Source organism: Choloepus didactylus, chromosome 24, assembly GCF_015220235.1.
Source record: "Choloepus didactylus isolate mChoDid1 chromosome 24, mChoDid1.pri, whole genome shotgun sequence".
NCBI lineage: Eukaryota > Metazoa > Chordata > Mammalia > Pilosa > Megalonychidae > Choloepus > Choloepus didactylus.
Window position 1 is genome coordinate 3,024,624 of NC_051330.1, and position 27,118 is coordinate 3,051,741.

Consider the following 27,118-nt stretch of genomic DNA (forward strand, 5'->3'; position numbering starts at 1 on the left):
CCATGTATGATATGCCACAAATTACTTCTCCATTATAATGTTGATGAATTTTGGCTTCCTTCCAACTTTTATCTAGACAAATGCTGGTGCTATTAAAATTCTTGGATATGATTTTTTTATATTTTCATTGTGAAATATAACATGTATCAGAAAGTTACGGCATTCCAAGTATGATTTAACAAGTACTTATAGAGAAAATTGTAAGGAATGTTATGGGTTACTGTTCCAACATTTCAGTTATCCTTATTTTGAAATATAACATGTATACAGAAAGGTGAAAACTTTCAAAGTACAATTTAACAAGTAGATATAGAGCAAATTTCAAAGATTGTTATGGATTACAGTTCCTCCATTTCATTTATTTCCTTCTAGCTATTCTAATACCCTAGAAAACCAAGGGTATTAGAATTTTGAATTTTTTCAACCTTTTTAAACATTGAACTTGTTTTGTGCCCTATGTATGATCTATCTTGGAGAAAATTCCATGAGTGCTAAGAAAGAATACATAACTGGCAATTTGGGATGAAACCAGTATATGTCTGTTATGTATAATTCATTTATCACATTGTTTTAAGTTCTCAATTTCCTTATTTGGTCCTCTGCCTAGATGATCTATTTATAAGAGAACGGTGTATTGAAGTCTCCCAGTATTATTGTAGAAATGTCTATTGCTCCTTCCTTCATTTTGCCAATGTTTGTCTCATGTACTTTGGAGCTACTTGATTGGATGCATAAACATTTATGATTGCTATTTTTTCTTGGTGAAGTGTCCCTTTTATTAATATAGTGTCCATTTTTGTCTCTTATTATATATTTCCATTTAAAGTCTATCTTGTCTGATATTAGTATAGCTACCCCTGCTTTTTTTTGGCTTCAAGTTTCATGAAATATTTTTTTCCATTCTTTCACTTTCAGTCCCTGTGTTGCTGCAGCTAAGATGAGTCTCTTGTAGAGTGGTAGAATGGGTCATACTTTCTAACGCATTCTACCAGTCTGTATCTTTTAATTGGGGAGTTTAATCTATTCACATTCAAAATAATTATTGTGAGGACAGTTCCTGAACTAACCATTTTCCTTGTTTTTTATTTCCAATCTATTTCTGCCCTATTCTCTCCTTTTTTCCCTTTAGGTTACCCTTACAAATACTCTTCAGTTATATTCCCTACTCCAGACTTTTCTCTCCTTTCTTTTCCTCAATAGTTAGAAATTGCCTTTAGTATTCCTTGCAGGTCATGTCTCCTGTTAACAAATTTCCTCATTTTTTTCAGCACTTTTTGTCTCTGAAAATTTTAAGCACTCCCTTTTTTCTTTTAATATGTGATTTATTGAGACATATTGCATACCATAAATCACCCAAAGTGTACAATAACTTCATCATATATCAGTTATACACTTGTGTATTTATGAACAATCAATTTTTGAATATTTCCATTAATCCAAAAAAATAAAAAATAATAATAAATATAAAATAAAAGTAAAAAATAAACACTCAAATCATCCCATACCCCCTCACCCCCTTTTAGTCATTTACTTTTTGTCCTCATTTCTGTACTCATCTGTCCACAAACTGGATAAACAGTGTGAGCCACAAGGTTTTCACACTCCTTAACTGTATAAGCTATATAGTTACACAATCATCTTTGAGAATAAATGCTACTGGATTGAAGTCCAAAGGTTTCAGGTATTACCTTCTAGCTATTCTAATACAACAGTGAAAAGGGGATATCTATAGAATGCATAAGAATAACCCTCAGAATGATCTCTTGACTCCATTTGAAATCTCTCACCCACTGAAACTTTATTTGTTTCATTTCCCTTCCCCCAGTTTGATCAAGAAGGATTTCTCCCTGGGAGTCATGTTCCACATTGCCAGGGGTACTTACACTGCTTGGAGTCATGTCCCACATAGTGGTGAGGGCAGCGAGTCCACCTGACAAGTTGGCTTAGGGAGTTGGCCACATCTGGAGAAATAATAGGTAGTTCTCCAAGGATGACTCAGGCACAAATGAAGTAGCCTTAGCGTCTCTTTGCAGTACAAGCTTCATAAGGGCAAGACCCAAGATCAAGGGCTTGGCCTTCTAAATTGGTAGTGTCCAATGCTTGTGAGAATACCAGAGGATTCCCCAGGTGAGGAGGTTTATATTTCCACATTTTCTTTCTCCAGTCCCTTAAGGGGGATTTGCAAATACATTTTTATCCTCTGCCCAAATTCCTATAGGGATGTATAGAGGCTTCACACCAACCTCTAAAAGCATTCAGTTCACGCCCCTTATTCAAGGTTCTATGTAATAATACATTAACTCGATCATGAATAAACTGATCATAGAATTCAAATTATATACTGTGCCATAGAGAATAAAGATTTGGAACTAAATAAACATCTCTTCTTTTGGTCTCACACAGAAGTTGAAGTTTTAAAATGCCATCAATATCATCCTTTACCCTTTAGGCTGATTTACCTTAGCCCTAACCAAGTCCATTTCATTCATATCTGTAATTGAAGACTACAATCTTTTCCAGCTTCTTTAACAGTTGCCGTATGGGGTAATGCTGACATTCATAGCTACTAAACTCTAGCTCTGAGTCTCAGGTGTTACACAGATACCTGAAGTTCCAGTGACCCACCAGGTTATACACAAATTGCTCATTATCTGAGAATAAAGAAGTAACCATTGCATCTCAGGAATACATGTGACTGCTGTACGAGCTTACAATCTAGTTACCTTTGCAGTAAGTCTCCCCCGATAACCTATGCTCTCAGGTTCAATTCTCAGTGCTTGCAATTTATAGTTCATCCATAGTAGTGAGGCATTTAAATGATTCTTTTGTTTCTGGCATATTTCACTCAACATACTGTCCTCATGTCCATATCACATAGTTGCATGCCTCACTATTTCACTCCTTGTAGCCACTCAATATTTCATTGTGTGCATAAACCTCAGCTCATCATTCCATTCATCTGTTGCTCTAAACTTAGGCCACCAACATCCATTGCAAACTGTGAATAATACTGCCACATACAGCAGTGTGCAAATGTCCATTTGCGCCCTTGCTCTCAGTTATTCCAAGTGTACATCCCATAATTGGGTTGCAGGACCATATGGCAACCCCATATTCATCTTCCAGTGGAAGCACACTGCCCTCAGGATAGGATGCATCATTCTACTTCCCCACCAACACTGAATAGTTACAATCCCTCTCTTCCACATTTTCTCCAGCACTTATATCCCTATGTTTACTTTTTAGACAGTCTTATTCACTACCCTATACAGTCCTTCCTAATTAAACAGTTCAATGTTTCATGGTATAATCACATAGTTATGTATTTACCACCACAATCTACATAAGGAGATTTCCATTTGAGATTTTTCTTTTTCTTCAACTCAGCATTTATATCCTTCTCTGATCTATACCCTCCTCCAGAGTTTTGTACAAGTTGGGGTCATCTCCCTTTTTCACTGGGTATCTGGGGAGAAGTTTTCATTAGCTGCTTATGTCACCATGTTGATGACATCACTCCTCTCCCTAGATTTTTAAGTAGAACTTTGCTTGGAAAAGAACTCTTGCCTGGCAATTTCTCTCCGTCAGAATCTTAAATACATCATACCACTGCCTTCTCACTTCCATGGTGCCCAATGAGTAGTCAATACTTAGGTTTTTGTCATTTCCCTTGTATGTGGTGAATCACTTCTCTCTTGCTGTTTTCAGGACTTTCTCTTCCTCAGCATTTGAGAATCTGATCAGTGCATTTTTCCTAGTGGGTGTATTTGTATTTATTCTATTTGGAGTTGTTTGAGCTTTCTTGATTTGCATATTTATATCTTTTATAAGGGTTGGAGGTTTTTGTCAACTATTTCCACAAATACTGTTCCTAGAACTTTGCTCTTCTCCTTTTGGGACCCCAAGGACTCCTATATTTGTGCACTTCATGTTGTCCATGTTCCCCCATTTGTTCTTTTGTGCGTTCACATTCAATTGCCTTGTCCTGCAGTTCATTTATTATTTCTTTGGCCACTTCAAATGTGCTGTTTTCATCCTTAGCATATTTTTAATTTTTTCTGCAGTATCTTTGGTTTCCATAAGATTTATTTTCTCTGTACTCTTTCAAATTCTTCTTTATGCTCTTTTGCTATCTTCTTGATGTCATCTTTTTAGCCAACCCATTGAAGTTTTTTTATAGATTTGTGTATACTTCTTTGATGAATTCCTCCAAGGTTTGTGTCTCTCCCAGCCTTTTAATTTGGTCATTTGACTTGTCCATGTCTTCTTGGGTATTCATGTGCTTTGGGATTTTCTGTTGGCTTTGGGGCATTTTCTTATCTGGATAAGGTTATTTTGGGAAATGTAGGATTTTTTGGACATTTATATAAAATTTTGCCATAACCACAGCCTGCTGGAGTGCACTTTCCCTGTCTTCCCATCAGATGGTGCTCTTGAACCACCACTTACCTTCTAGCCAGCTTTACCCAAGGGCAGCTGGGCACTGGGTGGGGTCCAAACCAGGTAGAAATCCAGTCACTGCAGCTGTTCTTTGTGTGCACTGCGGACTGCCAGCCCTTGGGTTGGGGATTGGACCCTGTGCAGTTTGGCAGGGAGTCCTCTTAAGGGCACAGTGGGTCTGGTGTTTCCCAGGCCTCCATGTGCCTTTGTCACTTGCCCACTGTGTGCCTAGGGCCTCTAGAGCAGGGGAAGGGCTCATGGTGCTTTCATGTGACACCATCTGTTATCTCTGCCTCTCATTTTTGCACAACATGGGCTTCCATGGAGGAAAAGTAAATGCACTGGGCCATCTGCTCGTGGTCATCACAGGTCCACTGTTTCCTGAGCTCCTTCATGGGAGCTCCCAACTACAGGGCTGAGAAGGGTTATCTCCCCAGCTCATTTCTGAGATGGATGTGTGGGAGTGGAGAGCTCTTACTTCCACTGCTCAGCATCCAGCTCACAGCTTCCAGCCCCAGTGGCCCCAGTTGGATAAACTAAGCCCACCCTTTCATTCCTAATTCATCTGCTTTTTCAGCCAAGTCCTCACTATATATTGTAGAGTCCTTCCTGGCTGCTCATACCCTTAAACCACTGTCCTGGGTATTTTCTGCATATTCTTTAGTTTTTTCATGAAGAAGAAGTATGCTCTGCCTCTCCTTTTCAGCCATCTCCCCCAAAGTCTTCTGTATATGAATATTTTTATTTAACTAGAACCTTATTATTTATGCTTTTACCCCAAGCTATAAGCACTCTTTAGATTGGCACTGAACATGTACAACTACAGAGTTTAGATTTTCTCAGGCATAATTGCATGAAAAATAAATAATTTTCAAGCTCTTTCCTAGCTAAATTGACACTTACAGATTTTCAGGGGAGGGGAACCCCAAGAATTTTGTGTTCTTTAAGAAACTGGTATATATAAATGAACTGCTGTATGTTCAATTAGATCTTGAAATCTAAAGAAATTTTTTTAAGTGAAATGCAGATATACATGTCCATCACTGTTCATATAGTGAAAGGATTGAATGGTAAAGATATGTTCAGTCTCTTTTAAGTGTACTGTTGTAAGTTAATCTAGATGAAAAAAAAACTAAAAATTCAGCACTGGTAATCATTTAAAGGAAAAAAGAAACAATCAAGTAAAATGTTGAAGAATGGGAATATATACTCTTCAAAAGGAGAAAACTGTTATCCAACTCAAAAATGAGAAATGTAGATTTGAAAAACACTCATTTGTCTTTGTCTTAAAATACAAACAAAAATTAGTGGAAAGAGGAAGTCAAGAACCATTTAGAATTCAGGCACGTCTTTGTAAACATGGAACAGAGTACAGTGAATTCACCTTATGAAGCAGATGACTGAAATGAAATTTCTCAAGTTTTATGTCTGCAATAAAATATATTTATGTGAAAGAAATCATTGCACAATTATAAAAAATACAAAATCTGGATTTTTCCTCTTAGGTTTATAATAGATTACCATGCATTTACTTCCACAAGCCTACTCTGTTTAACAGCACATGCTATATACAAGTATATACTACACACTGATATTTTACCATGAGAATCATGTCTCATCTCAAACAAGTGATATGCCTTTCACCCACACTTATATACTTATGTCCATCATAAGAAATTTAAGTCCTTTCTAAGTGGCACATTTTAGAAAGCTTTGAAAGAGTTTTTTTTTTAATTTTTTTTTTATTGAGATTGTTCAGATACCAGACAACTATCCAAAGATCGAAAGTATACAATCAATTGCCCACGGCACTGCCATACAGCTGTGCATCTAACACAATTAATTTTTTTCAATTTTTAGACTATTTTCACTCCTCCAGAAAAGAAATAAGAACAAAAAAAAAGGAAACTCAGATCCTCCCATACCCCTAACCATGCTCCTCTCCATTATTGATTCATATTCTTGGTATAGTATATTTTTTATGTTGATGAAAGAATGTTAAAATACTACTAACTGTAGTATATAGTTTGCAATAGGAATATTTTTCCCTATATGCTTCTCTATTGTTAACTTCCAGGTATAGTGACATACATTTGTTCTAGTTCATGAGAGAGATTTCTAATATTTGCATAGTTAATCACAGACATTGTTCACCACAAGATTCACTGTTTTACACATTCCCGTCTTTTAACCTCCAGCTTTCTTTCTGGTGACATGTGTGACTCTGAGCTTACCCTTTCCACCACCTTCACACACCATTCAACACTGTTATTCTCACAACGTGCTACCATCACCTCTGTCCATTTCCAAATGTTTAAGTTCACCCTAGTTGAACATTCTGCTCATAATAAGCAACTGCTCCCCATTCTTTAGCCTCATTTCTATGTCCTAGTAACTTATATTTCATATCTATGAGTTTACATATTATAATTAGTTCATATCAGTGAGACCCTGATATTTGCCTTTATGTGTCCATCTTATTTCACTCAATATAGTGCCCTCAAGGTTTCTTCATCAACCCATTTCTTTTAAGATATTTCAGTCATACACACTATACATTCCGTCCTAAGTAAACAATCATTGGCTCCCTTATAGTCATGTATTTATGTATTGAGCACCATTGCCACTCTATATAAGGACACTTCTATTTCTTCCACAAAGATGGAGGAAGAGTCAAAGAAGGCAGAGAGGCAAAAGAAAAAGAAAAGAGAGAGGAAAAAAAAACTTGATACCTAGAAAGTGACAAAGGGAAAGATAGCATTAACCTGAAGTAGAGTAAAGAGTCAGACAACATCACCAATGCCAGGAGTCCCTTACTCTTCCCCTATTCCCCACCCCTCCATATGCATTTGCTTTGGTATATTGCCTTTGTTACATTAAAGGAGGCATAATACAATGTTTCTGTTAATTCTAGCCTCTAGTTTGCATTGACGGTATTTCCCCCCCAATCCCACCCTATTTTTAACACTTGGCAATGTTGACATTCATTTGTTCTACCTCATGTTAAAACATATTTGTACCTTTTATTACAATTGTTGAGCACCCTAGGTTTCCCTGAGTTACACAGTCCCAGTCTTTATCATTTGTCTCTTATTCTGGTGTCCTACATGGTCCCAGCCTTCCTCTTTCAACCATATTCACAGCCATCTTTGTTCAGTGTACTTACGTTGCTGTGCTACTATCTCCCAAAATTGTTTTCCAAACCTCTCACTCCTGTCTTTTCCTGTCTGCAGTGCTTCCTTTAGTGTTTCCTGTAGAACATGTATCTTGTTCATACACTCTGTCATTGTCTGTTTGTCAGAGAATATTTTAAACTTTCCCTCATATCTGAAGGATAGTTTTGCTGGATATAGGATTCTTGGTTGGTTGTTTTTTCTCTTTCAGGATCTTAAATATATCACCCCACTTCCTTCTTGCCTCCATGGTTTCTATTGAGAAATCCACACATAGTCTTATGAAGCTTCCTTTGTATGTGATAGATTGTTTCTCTCTTGCTGCTTTCAGGATTCTCTCTTTATGTTTGATGTCTGATAATCTAATTATTAAGTGTCTTGGTGTAGGCCTATTCAGATCTGTTGTGTTTGGGATATGCTGTGCTTCTTGGATCTCTAATTTTATGTCTTTCATAAGAGATGGGAAATTTTCATTGATTATTTCCTCTATTATTGCTTTTGCCCCTTTTCCCTTCTCTTATCCTTCTGGGACATCAATGACACGTAAATTCTTGCTTTTCGTTTTAAGTTCCCTGAAATGATGCTCATATTTTTCCATTCTTTTCTCTATCTGTTCTTTTGTGTGTAGACTTTCAGCTGTCTTGTTCTCCAGTTCCTGAGTGTTTTCTTCTGCCTCTTGAGATCTGCTGTTGTATGTTTCCAGTGTGTCTTTCATCTCTTGTGTTGTGCCTTTCATTTCCATAGATTCTGCCAGTTGGTGTTTTGAACTTTCAACTTCTACCTTTTGTATGTCCTGTGTTTTCATTATATGGTTCATCTCTTTCAACATATCTTCCCTAGACTTTTTGAATTGACTTATATTAGTTGTTTCAATTCCTGCATCACAGCTGAAGTGCAAGTTTGTTTCCCTGACTGGGCCATAACCTCATTTTTCTTAGTGTAGGTTGCAGTTTTCTGTTCTCTAGGCGTGGTTTCCTTGGTTACCCCAATCAGGCCTCCCCAGATCAGAACAGGCTCAGGTCCCAGAAGGAAGAAATATTCTGTATCCGGTTTCCCTGAGGGTGTGTCTTAGAAATTCGGTACACCCTGTGATGCCTCTGGACACTGCTTTTCTGCCCAGCAGGTGGCGACTGTTAGCCTATAATTCTTGACTGGTGTAAGGAGGTTGTGGCTCTTTTTCCCCAAGTTCTGAATGGAAGGCAGGTAGTAGAGCTGGGCCCCACCCCTTTCCTCTTAGAGAAGATAAGACCCCCTAGGGGGAGGTCATTAGCATTTCAGTGGTCTCTCTCTGCCTGTGCTATACCCTTGTCTGGGTCACAGCACTGGGAACTGAAAATGGCTGAGGCTTTCTCCACTGAGCCAAAAAAGGAACAGAGAGTCCCCTTCAGAGCTCGTCCAAGGCCACCCTCCAGCTGTCCAAGGTCAGTCATCACCCAAAGCCTCTGCTTGTTGGATATTCATATCTCATAGTGAGCAGTTCACACTCGCTAATTAAAACCCCAGTTGGAGCTCAGCTGAGCTGCATTCACTTGCTGGGAGAAAGCTTCTCTCTGGCACCAAGAGCCTTTGCAGCTTGGGCTGTGGGGGGAGGGGTCTCCCAGCTTGGATCCGCAGTTTTTACTTACAGATTTCATGTTGCAATCTTGGGCATTTCTCCCAGTTCAGGTTGGTGTATGATGAGTAGATGGTCAGGTTTGTCCCCCTGTAGTTATTCCGAATTATTTACTAGTTGCTTCTGGGTTTTTTGGTTGTTCCAGGGGGGTGACTTACCTTCCACTCCTCTCTATGCCGCCATCTTAGATCCTCTCCTGAAAGAGTTTTTAATCAACATATAACATAAAAAGGAATCTTGATTTTTTAAATGAAATATTTTTAGTACTGTGGCATGATGGGTTTAATTTAACAGTTGAAGCATAAATGTAGTGATTGCATTGTACTGTTTGAACTAATTCACAGCTATAGGAAAATGACTGATTTTTAAAATATAGCCAACATGAGACTGTGTAGTTATGAGAAGGGAAATACTAGAAAACAGTGAATGAATAAATACCACGATTTTTCAGCATTGGCCATTCATTATTTTGCTTTTAAAAACCTGAAAGAAATTTCTTCTTTAAGTTTCAAATGTTCTGGTAATTCTAGTCATTTCTTAGCTTCCTCAATATCACCTTGAATTGCTGAAATAAGTGACTCCTAAGGATGCAAGTTCTTTTCTGCTCTGAGGGAGCCAGTGATGACCACATTGAGCATTCCCCGTAGAAGTCCTCTTTGGAGGCGTGATGTGAGCTGCCATGGACTTTTTCCTGTTCTTGTAGTACAGGTTCCATCCTGTGCTCACCACCATCTATGGACATCTCCACTTCCAGCACTGGCCCAACCATAATAAATGCCAGTGGATGGATCAGCTGGAAGATTAGCTACTCCATTTGTGGAAAGCAGTGGGGCTGCACAGCTGCTGGGAGTCATAAGGGAAGCCCCTCTCACCTGGCAGAGGTAGGGCAGGGCCTCCTGTCCCCTTGCGGCTGGGGCAGATGCAGTCAGCGAGTCCGCGCGGTCACCTCTAGGCGGTTCCCGGACCCTCCTGGGCCGACCTGAGGACACGGGAGGGGGCTCGGCAGGGCGCACAGCGGGCTGGGGGCTCCGACCCCGCGATCCAGCAGATGCTTCTGGGCGCCTGGGAGGCTGAGTCTCTGCCCCGGGGTAGACGAAGTAGGTGCGGGAACGGGTGGGGGGCGCGACCCTGGCCCGCAGCGTGGGAAAGCCCCGAGCCTCCCTCACTCCCCTACTGACTATGACTTTCCATCACCAAATGCACCCATTTCTGTTGGCTGGAATTGCAGCACCGTAGCCTAGGTGTCCTTTCATTTCAGCAGAATCTTCCAGAGAGTTTTCCAAAGTGGATGGACCAGGAGCACATAAAAGATTCATTTGCTCCATATTCTTGCCAATATTTGTTATCATCCCTCCTTAACATATGGGCCATTTCAGTGGCTGTGTAGTAATGTCATGTTATGATTTTAATTTGCATTTTATTGTTGACTAGTGAATTTGAGCACCTTTCATGTATCTATTGGATGCTTAGATATGCTTTATTTTGGGTGAAAATCTATTTAAGGCAAGACATCCCTACAGACAGACTTTTTGAATTGTGTTGTCTCTTTTTCCTTAGTTTTAAGACATGATATATATATATATACATATTCATATTCTGGGTGTTTTGGGGTTTCAGTATATAGGTCTTTTTTAACATAGATGATCATATTTTAATTGTCCCAATAATAATACGAGACATATATTTGTATGTCATTGTTATAGATGGGAAAATTGAGGTTTAGAGAGGCTAAACGATTTGTCTCAGGGCACAAAGTTCATTACCTGTGTGGTATCACAAATTATGCTGTGCAGCCAACCACTGCTAAACTAAGTGGCATACCATAATAAGCCTTTTTTTTTTTTTTTTTTTTTTTTTAATCTTACTTCTATGGGTCTGCTGGGGAAATTCTGCTTCAAGATGTGGGTCAAATTGGCTTGGCTGAAGGTTGTGTCCGAGTCTGTTTCATGTGTCTCTCAGTCTCCTTGGACCAGCAGCTAACCTCGAACAGATTCTGCTCTTGTGATGGCAGAAGCACAGGGGACAATATAAGCACATGATGCCTCCTAAAGCCTCTTAAAGCCTAGGCTCAGAACCCACACCCTGTCACTTTCACCCACATCCCATTAACCAATTCAAGTCACATGGCAAGACCAACATGAATGGAAAGGAAATTATTGTATCTTCAAAGAACTGGGAAAGTCTGTAAAATCACATAGAAGGAGCTTGTGGATGTGTAATTCTTATAAAAGAAGGGTGTGAAAAATTGAAAACAATGATCCAATCTACCACAGATCAAAAATGGTACAAGTGGGGCTCAACTCAGGATGAGCTGGCTCTAAAGTCCATCCCTCTAACCATTAAGCTATATGCAAATGTCTTAAAGATAATAAAATCAGGCAGTGGCAATGAATAGTAATGACATTTCTGATTGGGAGATTGGGTCAGGTTTCAAAAAGGAGATCCACAGGTTGAAGATGAGGAGTTTCTGACAGGCAGAGAGGCTGGTTAGGCCTTTGCATGAGGAAAGCCTCGAAGATGGACTGAAGGACAAGGTATCTGTCCTCAAGAGGCTAGAGTGTAGGGTTCCAAGGCTGGTAAGGAGTGGTGAGATTTCAGGACGGGAAGTTAGGATGCGCCCAGCATGGAATTCTGATGTGATCAGATCTGGAACCTCATGGTCCATTGCTTCTCAAACTTTAATGTGCAACAGCATCCCCTGGGGATCTTGTTAAAATGCAGATTCTGGTTCAGTGGGTCTGAGCTGGGGCCTGAGATTCAGCATTTCTAACAAGCTCCCCACTGATACTGATGCTGCTGTTTCACACTTTGAGTAGCAAGGCACTGTGCAAACAGCCTGCTAGCCATTCAACGTTAGGAATTATGGTTTCTACCCCTTTGTTCTCACGCAGTGCTTAGCACATTGGTCTACATATAACAGGCTCAATATAAGGACTGGGTGCTATTGCTTCTGCTGTTGCATGTGCTTTCTCCGTCCTTTTAATGGGCCTCTTTGCCCTCACCCAAGGCTTCCTGTCTCAGCTGCAGAAACCCAAGGCTCTCTGACACGTTACTGCATTAATTACCTGCCTACATATCCACCAGATCCTGTCCACTTGTCTATACAGGCTGGTGATAGGTGATGTGTAGGACCTCAGGAGAGTTGCTGACTCCTAGCAAGTCCATGTGTACAGTGCAGCATTAATTTTTATAACATGGTTACATGGAACCTATTAATATTCTGCAAGAGGAGCACCCTGTTACTTGAGCCACCACACTTTCTAGGAAAAGAAAAACATTGTAAAATTTTATTCTGTAACAAAGACACAATATATAGAATTTCATGTGTGAAGTAAAATGCCGACACATCTCTATTTCACTGCTTTGAATAAGAAACAGGGCCTATTACTGGGAAAATTAGAGGCAGTCAAATGTTAAGACGATTTTTGTGGGAAGATTTACGTAACAGGTGGGAAGGAGTGTGGTGGCGAGTGGTGCTTTCATTAATTTTTTTAATAAGTTGTGTTCCCTTTTTAGAATTTCACAAATATTATTTTGCAACAAGTATTATTTTGAACAGTTGATTGTACACCATGGATGATTTACGGTATGTGAATATATCTCAATAAAACGGAATTTAAAAAAAAGATAAAGAAAACTAAAACATGATAAAATAAAAAATAGCATGGTTACGAGTTTTGATAGGATAATCAGGCCTCCAAATTAGTCCTGAATGGTGCAGAAGCTCTTCAGGGAGGAGGGCATTCGAAGATAAGGGAAAAGTCTGGCCAAGGGTAAACTATATACAGTTCAGAAGTCCAGGAAATGCACATCGTTATAAAGGGAAGATGCTGCTATCTATAATGTGGGAGGGTTCAAACCTCATAGCATCTTTGCATTCTCACCTCTTTGACCATTGCTCTTTCCTCCCCCCTCTAGGTCCTTCTGGTGCTCAAGGACATGGGTCAGTCACCTTCCTCCACCCCTGAACAATCCTATGCTCATGACTTGGCCTCCAGCTTTCAAGACTTTTTTAAGAATTACAAGATAGAAAGCAAAATCCTCTCTTCAGAAACCATCACTTCAATCCAATCACTTCTGGAGAAAGGAGATGTTCAAAAGACAATTTCTGTGATCTGTGATGCATTGAAAGAGATTGAGAATGCCCCAATAAACATTGCTGTGACAGGAGAGTCTGGGTCAGGGAAATCCAGTTTTATCAATGCCCTGAGGGGTGTGGACCATGAAGGGAAAGATGCAGCCCAGGTAGGGTGTGTAGAGACAACCATGGAGAGAAAAGACTACAAACACCCGAAGATTTCCAATGTGACAATATGGGACTTGCCTGGCATCGGAACCACCAAATTCCCACCAGAGAAGTATCTGAAGGAAATGAAATTTGGTGACTATGACTTCTTTATTATTATTTCTACTACACGCTTCAAAAAGAATGATGCTCAACTTGCCAAAGCAATTAAAAAAATGAAGAAGAATTTCTACTTTGTTCGATCCAAGGTAGACAGTGATATATACAATGAAAAAAAGAATAAACCCAAGACTTTCAATAAGGATACTCTCTTTCAAGACATCAGAAAGTACTGTCTGGAACATCTTGAGAAAGCTGAAGTGACTGATCCTTGTGTCTTCTTAATCTCCAGCTTTGATGTGTCTGACTATGATTTCCCAAAGTTGCAGACCACTCTTCTGAAGGATCTCCCAGCTCAGAAGCGCCATATCTTTGTGCAGTGCCTGCCCTGTGTTACCGAGGCTGCCATTGACAGGAAGAGGGATTCCCTGAAGCAGAAGATCTGGCTGGAGGCACTGAAGGCTGGAGCATGGGCCACCATCCCTTTCATGAGTGTAGGGGGTGATGAAATGCAGACACTGAAGGAGACCTTAAATCTCTATAGATCTCACTTTGGGCTGGATGATGAATCCCTCAAAAACATGGCTGAAAGTTTGAATGTGTCACTGGAAGAGCTCACAGAAAACATTAAGTCTCCCAATTTGCTGTCAGGTCAGAAGGATGAGGAGACCTTAGGGAAAACACTGTTGAAATGTGTGGAGAAAATCTTCTCCGTCAGTGGTGGCCTCATTGCCACAGGCCTCTACTTTGGTAAAATGTTCTATTGGCAAACTTATTTCCTTGACACAGTGGTGGATGATGCTAAAGTTCTCCTTAAAAAAGAAGAGATTTTTAGGATCGATGCTACCTCTGAGAAAACCAAACCACTTCTGGATGCTGAGTGTGAAAATGGGAAAAGTGAAGCAGCTCTCCCCTGACTTATCCTCCGTGTTTTCATGACACTGGTTCTGCAAAGGTGGAGTCAGCTTTCCTTGACGCAGTCCCAGCTCACAGCCAAGAGTGGACCACCTCCTCCATGACTGTTATCTGAGAAAAAGAGCAATCAGCTCTAAAGCATCCATCTTTGGGGACCCTCTTGGGAAAATAAAGGAAAGGAATCCAAAATTCTTTGCAAAGAGGAGAGAATTAACCCTGTGTGATGGGCTCTTTCATAACCTAGGGACTTAGTTACAGACATACCAGTGAAATGTTATTGTGCACTCAGTAGATCCTCATCAATATTACTGAGTGAATGTGTACATAGTGTGTTTTTGGCATTCGTGGTGTTTTTGTGAATATGTGCACTGTGATCATTAATAAGACAGTAAACGTTGAACCTAATCGTCCTCATTCCTTTGTAGGCTTAACATTTCATTTGATAAGTATGTAAGATAATGAACTGGCATAGTATCATAAGAAATGAAAGAGAAATTTTGAGGAAATCCTTTTATGTGAGATACTTTGTGAGAAGGGCAAGTGCAGAAGAAACAAACATATGCCAGGGATTTCCATACTGGAATAATTTGTTCCCTAAGTTGAGAGGCTAGGGAATAAAATAAAATAAAGTAATAACAGTGAGTGGAAATAAAAAGAAATACAAGAATTTCTTAAGCATATGGTAAGATACTCAATCACACGTCTAATAAATATAGTTACAGGTATATAATGCTGGTGGAAATATGAAATGATACACCCCGTAATGTGGAAAACAAGGCAATATCTAAGAAAATTATATATATACTTATGCTTTTACCAAATGATCCCACTATGAAGAATCTATGCCAAAGAACACTAGAAAAATTACAAAAATGTATATCCCTTAAACTGTTCATTGCAGCCCTGCTTGAGATGGAAACTGACTGTAAACAATTAAAATTTTCTTCAATAGAAGGAGGTATATCACAATAGCTGGCTAGTGAACTGTAGAAAAGAATGAGGAATATCTTCTATTTAATCATGGAGTGACCAGGAATTATTATGTGTTGAACACAAGACGCATAGAGATATATATATAGTACAATACTGCTCAGCTAATAAAGTTAAGATTATGAGTAAATATTTGCACATATGTTTAAAGAATGACAAAACCAGAAGAATAAAATGAAATCATCTATAGGGGATGGGATAGAATGGGGTGAAGGGGCAGGGGTGAAAACTAGGTTTTGCTTAGTACAACTTATTTTGTAGGATTTGCCTTGGAAATATGCAAATGTTTTATGTAGCTGTATAAGTGTTCAAGCAATAGAAAGCAAAATATTGGCATAACAAAACACCATTTCAAGGTTTTAGACTGATATAATTTGAAGGTAAATTTCTGTTAGAATATATACCAAGGATAAAAACTATTCTTAAGGAACCTTACACCTTTTTCAGCAGCAGTATTGAAAAAATAATGATAATGACATTGCTTTTCTTTGACTATATTATTTATATTAGGATCAAGCAAATGAAGTAATTATGTTAGAGTTATTAGATATATATATCATATATATATATATATATGCATAAATTTTTTCCCTTTTCCTATGTCCCTATCTTACTTGATATATGTCCAGCACCTGTTAGAAATGATTTAGTAAGTATTTTCTTCCTCACTAGACTTTCAAGTAAATGACGTCAGTTGGGGTGTTTGCTTTATTTCCTCTGCATCTCATCTGCAAAAGTTATCTAACATATAGATATCTTCAATAAACATTTGTTGAATAAATGACAAAAATAAAAATTTTAGTTTTGAATCCTAGGTGTTCTACCTCCTTTCTGTGTGAGTGTGGGTGAGTGAATTAAGTCTTACAAAGTCACAAGCATGTTTTCTAAAATAGGGATAAAAATAACCACTTCTTGCACATACTGAAAACCTTAAGCTCTTTGATGCCTGTGAGGCTGACCAGCAGGAACACAGTGCTGCCCAGCCATGAGGTTTCATGATATTGACCAACCGATCCTTTCTCAGTGTCTTCTCTGTATCCCACCCCAAAATTCCATGCCCATCATCCAATTCTCCGTCCATGTCCTTAAGTATAGCAGCAATGACTGAAGGAAATAAGCAAACACTTGTGAGAAAATTGAGTTATAGCCACAGGAGCTGGAAATATGCAGTGTCCAAATGAGACTGTAATTGGCATTTGCACAGCTATCCTGTTGTGTTAATATTCACACGGGTTGCTTTTGGAACCAGGATTCAGGAGAACATGACCTTCTGAGGTCATAGAGGATGCTCCAAACTTGTTGCTAAATTGTTTCTCTTTGCTCCCTTCACTTACCAAGCCTTAGCTTTCAAAGAGCTGACCTGTTATATTACGCTACCTTCAAATTTCTCTTCTTGGCATTGACTTAGTTGTTGGCAAGAACAGCAGATGCTAGTTTAGCTTTACCTTTTCTAGGGAGAGTATTTCCTCACTGCTCTATGTTTGGTCACTTTCACATCAAGAAGTCATCCGGGAGTCAGGTGATATTGAGTCCTGTCCTAAAATATGTTCTTTCATGGAACCAATATGAAAGTTCTCTTTCAGTCTCTTTCTCCCTGTGATGCCCATCTGGGGTAACTGGAAATATATTTCAGGACAGGACAAAAGCAGAGGAAGAATCCTATGCCATGATCTAGACTGAGCAGGTCAAACTGACCTGAACGTTCTGGTAACTCAGTGTGAACATTTAGAGCTGAACTCTGCCCCACAGGACCTCATTTCTGTAAGGGACTGTGGTAATGAAACATTTAGGAGGATGGGCTGGGGATCAGGGTCCCTCCTTTTGGAGGCTAGGCTGTGGCTGGATCAGTGAATGATTCTTATAGTTCATTACTCAAATTTAGGAAGAAATAAAGCAATTGATGAACATCATTTACATGTTTAAATTCATCCAATTTTTTCACCCTCCTCTAGTGCCTCCACTGGAATAGTTGAAAATGTGTGCATCAGAGAATGTGTTATGAAATATCACCACAGGATATATGAGGTTTGTTGATTCTCCATCCTAGTTGATTTCAAGGACATATAGTTTATCTGTCCCCACTCAGTTTAGCACTTGTCGTTCCTTACGTTCTAGAGAACACTGCACCTGGATTGCAAAGAAAAATCTGCAGCCCCATTCTGCTGTTTACTGCTTGTGGAGTTTCTAGGATCTCAGAGGATTTTTTTGATTTTGCATTATATAATCAAATTAGTAATAATCTTACATTTGTCAAGAAAACTAAACCTGCCAGGATGTATTATAAAATATAATGCAGTTTACAGATGTGTCATTTTATAACTATAGTATCTTAAATTCTTCTCATTTTTGTTTCTTTGTTTTGTTTTCTTTCTATGTACTCACAAACACACAACAAATTCTAGAGTGTGCACCTTTAAACAAGGGACTGGACCTGGATACATGAAGCTGGGAATGTGATAGTCATTCTGGCATGCCCGATGTGGACCATTCCCCTTCAATTATTCTGCTGGAGTGTTTACTTCTGGACTCACCTGTGGGTTTATCCTCACTATTATTATGTTTTCCTTACCCACATCTTCTAGGTTGATAGCTATGTGTGTTCTTGCATTGGTGTCGTGGCAGCGAATGCTGTTTCAACACTGGGTTCCTCTACTTCTCAGTCTCTCTGAGACCGCTCATGCCAGGCCTCTCGAGTCACAGCTGGCCTACCGGCTAAGGGACACAGTGCCCGTTTTGGTTTGCTAAAGCTTCTGAAGTGCAATATAGCATGTCAAAAAGGTGAAGAGGCAGCCAACACAAATGGAGAAAATATTTGGAAGCCATATATCTTTTAAGAGACTGATCTCCAGCATATAAAATGAAATCCTGAGTCTTCCAGGAAGGTGGTAGATTAAGAGAAATAGAGAAAAATTCTTCAACATGAAAAACACTGGTGCCACTGGCCAGGCAGGGAATTCTACCCCACATAGTGAGGAAGTTGCTGGAGAGACCTAGAGACTGAATTTATGTTGGATGAGTGTTCAGCCCAGAAAGCCACTGGGGATGGGTGGCTGGAGCCAGATGATGAGCATTCCATGATCCATGCACCCACCATTCTCAGCGATTGGCTGCGATGATAACCCCTTATAGCCCCATGGCCAAGAGCCCCCATGCCAGGGACTGATGGTTGCAGCTGACAGACAAGCACGGAAGGGGGCAGCTTTACATGTTCCTTGTGCCCATCTCAGCTGCTGGCGGAGGAGATAACCTTCACAGTCCCATACCTGAGAGCTCCCATGAGGGAACTCAAGACTCAGCAGTCTTGTTTTTTAATGAAACCCCATGTTGTGAACAGCCAAAAGGCAAGGGCAACACATACAAGTGTCAAGAATTCCTCCCCAACCCCAGGGACTCATGGGCACTCAGTGGACAGGGACCGTGGGGCATTTGAGCTGGAAGGTGACATGTGCATATCTGCAGCATGACAGTAGTCCACGTGCAGCCCTGGGGAATGCTGGGATCGCTGTGCCATGAGTGGAATCCCTGTCCAACTGTGCAGGACCTGCTCCCCTCGCAAAGGGGAGACAGTCCCCTGTGCACATGGAAAATTGCTGCACTGATTGGATTTCCACCAAGCTTGGACCCCTGCTCAGTGCATCAACAAAGTTGGGGGAGAACTAGATTGAGGTAAGAGGTGCCTCAAGAGAGCCATCTGGTAGGACAGGGATAGTGCACTCCACCAAGCCATAGCTCTGCCAAATTATAGATAAATGTCCAAATAACTCTGCATATCCTGAAATAACCCTATCAAGATAAGCAAATACCATGAGGCCAAAAACAACAAAAAAATTTTAAAATGTATGAAGAAACCAGAAGATATGGACAATCCAAAAGACCAAGTTAAAAAGCCAGAGAGACACAAAACTTGGAGCAATTAATCAAAGAAGAATACACAAATCTCCAAAATATATTCAATTTAATGGCTAAGGACATAAAGCACATCAATAAGACCCTAGAAGAGCATAAAGAAAAATTTGAAAGGGTAAATAAAAAATAGCAGATCTTATGGAAATAAACGTTACTATTGATCAAATTAAAAATATACCTGAGACATACAACAGCAGATTTGAAGAAGCAAAGGAAAGAATTAGTGAACTATAAGACAGACAATGAAATATGAAAGCACAAAAGAACAAGTGATGAAAAATATTGAAAAATTTGAAATGGATCTCAGGGAAATGATGAACAACATGAATCACAGAATTATAAGAATCATTAGTGTTCCAGAAGGTGAAGAGAATAAATAGTAAAGGACTAAGAAGAGCATTCAAAGACATTGTTAGAGAAAAGTTCCCAACCCTTCTTAATGACATAAATATGCAAATCGAAGATGCCCAAAAAACTCCAAATAGAATAAATCCAAATAAATCCTCTCTGGGACATATGGATCAATTGTCAAATACTGACAAGAAGGGGAAAGCTTTGAAAGCAGCAAGAGAGAAGCGATTCACCATATATGAAGGAAACAACATAAGAATAAGTAGGGACTACACAGCAGGCACAAGTAGGCCAGAAGGCAGTGATATGACATATTTTAAATTCTGAAAGAGAAAAGTTGCCAGCCAAGAATTCTTTATCCATCAAAACTCTCCTTCAAAATTGAGGGAGTGGGGAGGCAGGGCAAGATGGCAGAGTGGTGAGGTATGGAATCTAGTTGCTCCCCTAGAGCACCTGGTAAATAGTCAGGAACAGTGTGGAACAGCCACTTCAGGGCTTTCTGTGACAAGTCACACATCATACACTAATGTGGAAAGGGTGGAGTGGCTGAGATCACAGCAGAAAGGACATAGTTCCCTTATAAGCCACCATACACATGCACAATTTTCCCTGTATATAACACTTCACATTATTTTTGTACCTTTGTTAAATTGATGAAACATTATTATAATTATTATACTATTAATTATATAGTTTATGTTTTGGATGGATATTCTAAGCTTTAAAAAATATTTTGGTAACATTTATATGACCTGTAATATCCCTTTATAACCACTTTGAAATATGCAAATAATGGTGTCAATTACAATCACAATGTGGGGCTACCATTATCACCATCCTTACTGTTCTAGTTTGCTAATGCTGCCATTATGCAAAACACCAGAGATGGATTGGCTTTTACAAAGGGAGTTTATTTGGTTACACAGTTACAGTCTTAAGGCCATAAAGTGTCCAAGGTAAGTCATCAACAATTGGGTACCTTCACTGGAGGATGGCCAATGGTGTCTGGAAAACCTCTGTTAGCTGGGAAGGCATGTGGCTGGCATCTGCTCCAAAGTTCTGGTTTCAAAATGGCTTTCTCCCAGGATGTTCCTCTGTAGGTTGCAGCTCCTCAAAAATGTCACTCTCAGTTACTCTCGGGGTGTTTGTCCTCTCTTATCTTCCTAGGAGCAAGAGTCTGCTTTCAACAGCTATCTCCTAAATGTCTCTCATCTGCAGCTCCTCTCTCAGCTCCTGTGCATTCTTCAAAGTGTCCGCCTTGGCTGTAGCAAGCTTGCTCCTTCTGTCTGAGCTTAGATAGTGCTCCAGCAAACTAATCAAGGCCCATTCTGAATGGGCACAGCCACACCTCCATGGAAACTATCCAATGAAAGATCTCACCCACTGTTGAGGGATCACATCTCCACAGAAACATCCAATCAAAAGTCTCCAAACCAATCAACACCAATATGTTTCCTGCCCACACAAGACTGCATCAAAAATAATGGTGTTTTGGGGCACATAATACATCCAAACTTACCTGACATTTGTATATCTTCTTTGGAGAAATGTTTATTCAAGTATGTTGTCCACTGAAAAAGAATGGACTGCGTTCCTTTTCCTTGTTGTGTTGTAAGAGTTGTTTATATATTCTGCATTAAAACTTTAGGAGATATATGGTTTTCACATATTTTTACCCATTCTGTAGGTTACTTTTCTACTTTCTTAGAGTTGTTCATGCATGAATGCTTTAATAGTGATGAAGAGCATTTATCCATTTTTTTTTTCTTTTCTTTCTCTTGCTTTTTTGTATAAAGTCAAACATTCCATTGCCTAAGAGAAGGTTCTACAGATGTTTTTTCCATGTTTTCTTCCAGGTCCAGATAATTTTGGTTCTTATATTTAGTTCTTTGATTCATTGGGTACACATTTATTCCTGTGCTTGTGTATATCCAGTTTTCCCTGCACTACATGATGAAGAGACCAGTTGCTTTCCATTGACTGGGCTTGGCAATCCTTTCAAAATTCATTTTGGCATACACATAAAGGCTGCTGTTTGAACTCTAAACCCAATTCCACTGGTCTATATGTCTCTCCCTGTGACAGTACCAGGCTGTTTTGATTACTGTATGTTTGTAATAAGTTTGAAAATCAGTAAGATTGAACTCACCAACTGGTTCTTTTTTAAGATGATTTTGACAATTCAAGGCCTCTTACCCATCCATATGAATTTCATAATTGGCTTTTTAATTTCTGCAAAGAAAGCTGTTGGTATTTTGATTGGCATTGCACTGAATCTATAAATCACTTTGAGCAGAATTGACATTGTAACAATATTTAGCCTTCCAATCCATGAACATAGAATATCCTTCCCTTTACTTAGTTTTTCTTCAATTTTTTTAAAACAAAAATTTTTTTCATGTTCAAGTCTTTACATTCTTGTTTAATTATTTTCCTAGATATAAACAGGCTTTAAGTAAGTGTTCAAGTAAAATGAAGAGTTGCACATGACTCTTAGGAAATTGAAACAGTTTTGTTACTGATATGGAGAAACTTTTAGTGGTCTGGATAGATCAAATGAGCCACATTTATTCAAACCATAGTTTAATCTAGAGAAATGTTTTAACCATCTTCAATTTTGTGAAGGATAACAGAATTCCAGAAGCTGCAGAAGAAAAATTTGAAGTTAGGAAAGCTTGGCTCATGAGGTTTAAGGAAAAATGTCTCCATAACTTAAAAGTTCAAGTTGAAGCAGCAAGTGCTGATGTACAGCTGCAGGAAGATATCCAGATGATCAGCCTAAGAAAATTGATACAGGTGGCTACACTAAACAACAGATTTTCAATGTAGATGAAAGAGCCTTCTACTGGAAAAAGATTCCATCTAGGATTTTCATATATAGAGAGGAGAAGTCAATACCTGGCTTCAAAGCTTAAAAGAGAGGTTGACAATCTTGTTCAGAGCTAATTCAGGTCATGGCATTAATTTGAAGCTAATGCTCATTTACCATTCTGAAAATCCTAGATTCCTTAACAAATATGCTAGATCTCATTTGCCTATAAGTATAACAACAAAGCCTGCCTGACAGCAAATCTGTTGACAGCAGCATATTAAATATTTTAAGCCCACTGTTAAGACTACTGCTCAGACTAAAAAATTCATTTTAAAATACTATGGCTTATCAACAATGCACCTTGTCACCCAAGATTTCTGATGGAGGTACACAATAAAATGAATGTTCTTTTCATCAGTGCTTGTGCAACATCCAGTCTAAATCCATGGATCAAAGACTTATTTCTAATTTCAAGTCTTATTATTTAAGAAACACATTTTGTAAGACTATAGCTGCATAGATAGTGATTCCCTGAAGGATATGGGAAAAGTCAACTGAAACTTTCTGGAAAGTATTCACAATTCTAGATGTCATTAAGAACACTCAGGATTCATGGGAGGTGAAAATATCCATATGAACAGAAATTTAGATGAAGTTGACTTAAAACCTCCTGGATGACTTTGAGGGGTTTAAGACTTCATGCATAAGGGAACTCCATTATTGTCACACCTCACATAAAGGAATGCAGATGTTTTTATCTTTACAGTTGAGGCTCCTCTTCAAAATCACCAGACCATGGCTGCTCTCGCTGCCCAGATCTGTCACCAGTTCTGTTCCCTGATCCAGACCCAGATCCTCTCCTCATGGTCCCACATTCCCTCAAGGCTCCCACAGCAGCATGGCTCTCCCACAGCTTAGCTCCTCCTGTCCCAGTCATCTGGTAGACCAGGAATGTATTGATGACTGGAGATTTGGATTCACTTTTATGTGATAAAGCTATTTTTTTCAGACAATAGTTTAATTTCTGACCATGCTTTTCAATTTCTGCTCACATTTGTGCTCTTCAAATCCCACATCTTCACACTGGAATAATTTTTCTTTTGCTGAATTAAATTCTTTAATAATATTTCAGCAATCAGGGTCTAGAGGTTGTAAACTTGCCAATACTTTGAATGCCTGAAAATTTAGTCACTGTGTTATCACTTTTACAAAATTGATGGCTGGGTGTAAAACCCTAGATTTACAGTTATGTTCACTGACAGCTCTGAAGCTATCCTTTGCTGGCTTTATCATGATGAAGAAAACTGCTTCCAGTCTAACCATGTACTACGCGTAATCTGTCTCTTCGCTCTAATGGCTTTGAAGATACAGAACAAATCATTGACACTCTCTATTTTCACTATGAAGTCCCCAGATATGGGCTTATTTTACTTATCCTTTTCAGTATTTATAGTGCACTTTTCATCTGAGTATTTTTCTCTTCTCTTCTGAAAGATTCTCAGCCATCACAGATTGAAATGTTGATTCCATCCTTCTGGAATTTTTGTTAAACATATTTTGGAGTCTCCAAATCTGTTCTCTGTGACTCAACTATATGCTATCTCCTTGTCCTTCTGTGCTAGATCAGAATTAATACCTCAGAATAATCTTCTAGTTTACTAAATTGTTTTCTACTATTTCCAGACTACAATGTATCCTATATAGATTTATTGGTCTTCATTTTAAGCAATTATGTGTTTGAATTCCAAAATTTCCAATTAGTTTTGCTTTAATATTTATGTGTCCTTTCTTTTGTCTCCCTCTGTTTTAGTCTTTTTGCATTTTTTTACTTTGTTTACCTCTGAGGGCCTTGAGTATGCATATCTTAAGGTCATTTAAGACTATAATGAATTTCATTTCATTTGGAATAAGTCCATCATCTAAGGGTAAGGTTTATTCATGTGTTTAGGAATAGAGTTGCAGGCTTATTTTGTGAGAAAGCAGGTGAACTCTCCCTGCAATCCTGCAAATCCATGCCCTCAAACGTGTAGACACACACACGCCTGTCTAGAGGTGCTGAGATTGTCTCCATTTAGCCTCCACATCCTGTTGAGAGTCAGGGACACTATTGTCAGTTCAAAAGTCTTACTTCGCAGTGGTGGATATTGGAAACACGGATCTTCAAGTTACCATGCCTGAGTTCCGCTTCCTAACTAGGATGCTGTATGTGGTTCTACATATTTTTCTCATCCCAGGCAGCAGTTGGTATCAGACATTTTCTTTTATTTATTCCCCTGTGATTGGAAATTAAATGAAAACGACCTGATAGTATTAGTCAATTGCAATCCTTGATGCACGACTGAGTCTCATCATTACTCCATGCATGACTTTATTTATTCAAATATATATTTAATTAGTTATTTTAGAAATGAAATAATCAGAGGGCACTCTGTATTATTCTTCCAATTGCAGTTTTTCCTGTTTTACACAATGTGTTATGTGATGTTTGGGTATTTTTTCATGTAATATTTTGAAGATTTCCCTCCATATGTCAGCATAACACTGCTTTTTATTCATGTAACTACTTTTTATATCCCACTGGCTCCACGTACTGCAGCATTTCATCTATATTCCTGTTGATGGACATTTGCTTTGTTTCCAGATATTTCTTCTTTTGCGAGCAGTGCTGCTTGGAACATTCTTTTACCTGTACATTTGCAAAACAGGAGGAAAAGTGACATCATAGGGAGTGTGAATGGTCACTTTATGAGATGATCCCCATCTGTTTTCCAAAGTGGTTGCACAAATTTGTACTTCCAACAGCAATATATGAGTGTTTCAGTCAGTTCACATTTCTTCCAATACTTGCTCCTGTTAAACTTTGAAAATTTTTGCCAATTTATTGGGTGTGAACCGTTATCTCATTGTTGTCTTGATTAGTGTTTCCCTGTTACCAATTATTTTTAACATCTCTTCATGTGGTTTGTCCTTTGTCAAGTGCCTGCTATATTTTCAAAACTATAAAGCCTAAAGACAGTTAAATAGTTCATCATAGAAAAGAAAACTTCAAGAGAAAAGCTAATAATGTTAAAGAGTTGATACAAGAATGTGAACATACAATTCAGGGGGGTGGGGAAGGCATGGTTCTGGGCAATAAGGATAATAAGATGACTAGCTCTTTACCTTAAGATGAATTTAATGTATGATCTCATGCAACATCACAGAAAATTCCTTGTAATTTGTATAGTGTTTTCTCATTTTTTTCCAGAGAAACCAGTCATTCTTGGGTGAATTATGAAATGAAGAGGTCCAAGCTGGGGACCAAGAAAGATTACAGCTTCAATTCTACCTCTTATTTTAGTCTGTCACTGATTCTGTCTCTCTCCAATCAGTCAGATGTTAGCAGAGGACATTTCCCCACCTCAGAGTGGACACAGGTGTATCAATTCAAGGCAGAAAGATGGGTCTGTATGGAAAGAACAGGTTCCCCCACCTCCCCTAACTCCTTTCAGATTTCATTCCCAGATCATGTGGGTTGATCTCTCCCATAAATGGGGTAGCTGAAAACAAAAATGATTATTTCAAACTCCTGTCATTTAAGCAACAGTATTTTTTAAGTAATAACAACTAACATGCTTTCTACTTAATATTCCATTTTAATTTAAACCTCATATAACAAGAATTTATGAGGTTTGATAAAATTGCAACTTAAGCAGATGAGTAACTTGTCTAATTTTCACATCCCCCCTCATATGTAGCAGGGCCAGACTTAAGTCAGAAAGTGTTTCCCAAGCAGACTCCAGACCCCCAGACACTAGTGCTTCTCCAAGAAGGAGAGAGACTTTATGAGGTCATACCACATCAAGACATATTATGATGTAACTACTAATTTATCACCATTATCCTCTGGTTTATTCTGTTGAAGGCAAACTGAGGCAATTAAAACTTTTATCAGTTTATTTGGGTAACAAAGGATTCTCAAATCAGGCAGAGCCAAATCAAAATGGTAAGGATCTCCACTGAGGGAGTGGAAAGGGGAAGCTTACATTGGGCAAATGCAGAAACAAACAAGGAACTGTTCTTATTGACTGTCAAGGCTGCATTGTCTTATTTGGTCTGTTTTCCTGTGGGAAACCCCTTTTAAAGTTGTCTTTTTTTTTTTTTTTTATTGGTTGGCATTAAGATTTTATTTCTTAGTTCAACTGGCATCTATGGGGAAGTAGCATCTCTCAATTAGGCTACTTTGATTCATTGATCAGAGGAAGGCCAAGGTCAGTCAATGCAGTCTACAGGCCTCCTGATTTTTATTAAATCAGATTTCAGTGTCCACCATGAGGAGGGCTGGGGCTTTGTCTGTCTTGTTCTCCACTCTTTTCTGAAGACCTGGAGAAGCCTCTCAATGTGTGTGTGTGTGTGTGTGAGTGTGTGTATCAGATAGTAAATATTTTTTTAAAAGAACACTCAGCAAACAATGGTTAAATGAATGACGCAGACTGTGCCTCCACAATAACATCTCTGTTTCTGATGATAATAGGGAAATTTGACCAGGGAATGATTGTGATCTTTGTAAGGGGAGAATATATTTTTATTCTCAT

The 27,118-nt window shown here is 38.8% G+C and overlaps 2 protein-coding genes across 2 annotated transcripts in view; both read left to right on the plus strand.

Annotated features, from left to right (window-relative positions):
- LOC119520029 (immunity-related GTPase family M protein 1-like) overlaps window positions 1-27,118 on the plus strand; it is a 379,546-nt gene that overhangs the window by 53,214 nt on the left and 299,214 nt on the right. The window lies entirely within an intron of this gene.
- Window positions 12,093-14,690, plus strand: LOC119520027 (T-cell-specific guanine nucleotide triphosphate-binding protein 2-like). The gene has a single exon (XM_037817782.1). It carries the CDS (start codon window positions 13,165-13,167, stop codon window positions 14,485-14,487), a length of 1,323 nt encoding a protein of 440 aa, XP_037673710.1. The 5' UTR covers window positions 12,093-13,164; the 3' UTR covers window positions 14,488-14,690.

Coding starts and splice junctions, on each gene's coding strand:
- LOC119520027 (XM_037817782.1), top strand. CDS start 13,165: ATGGGTCAGTCACCTTCCTCCACCCCTGAACAATCCTATGCTCATGAC.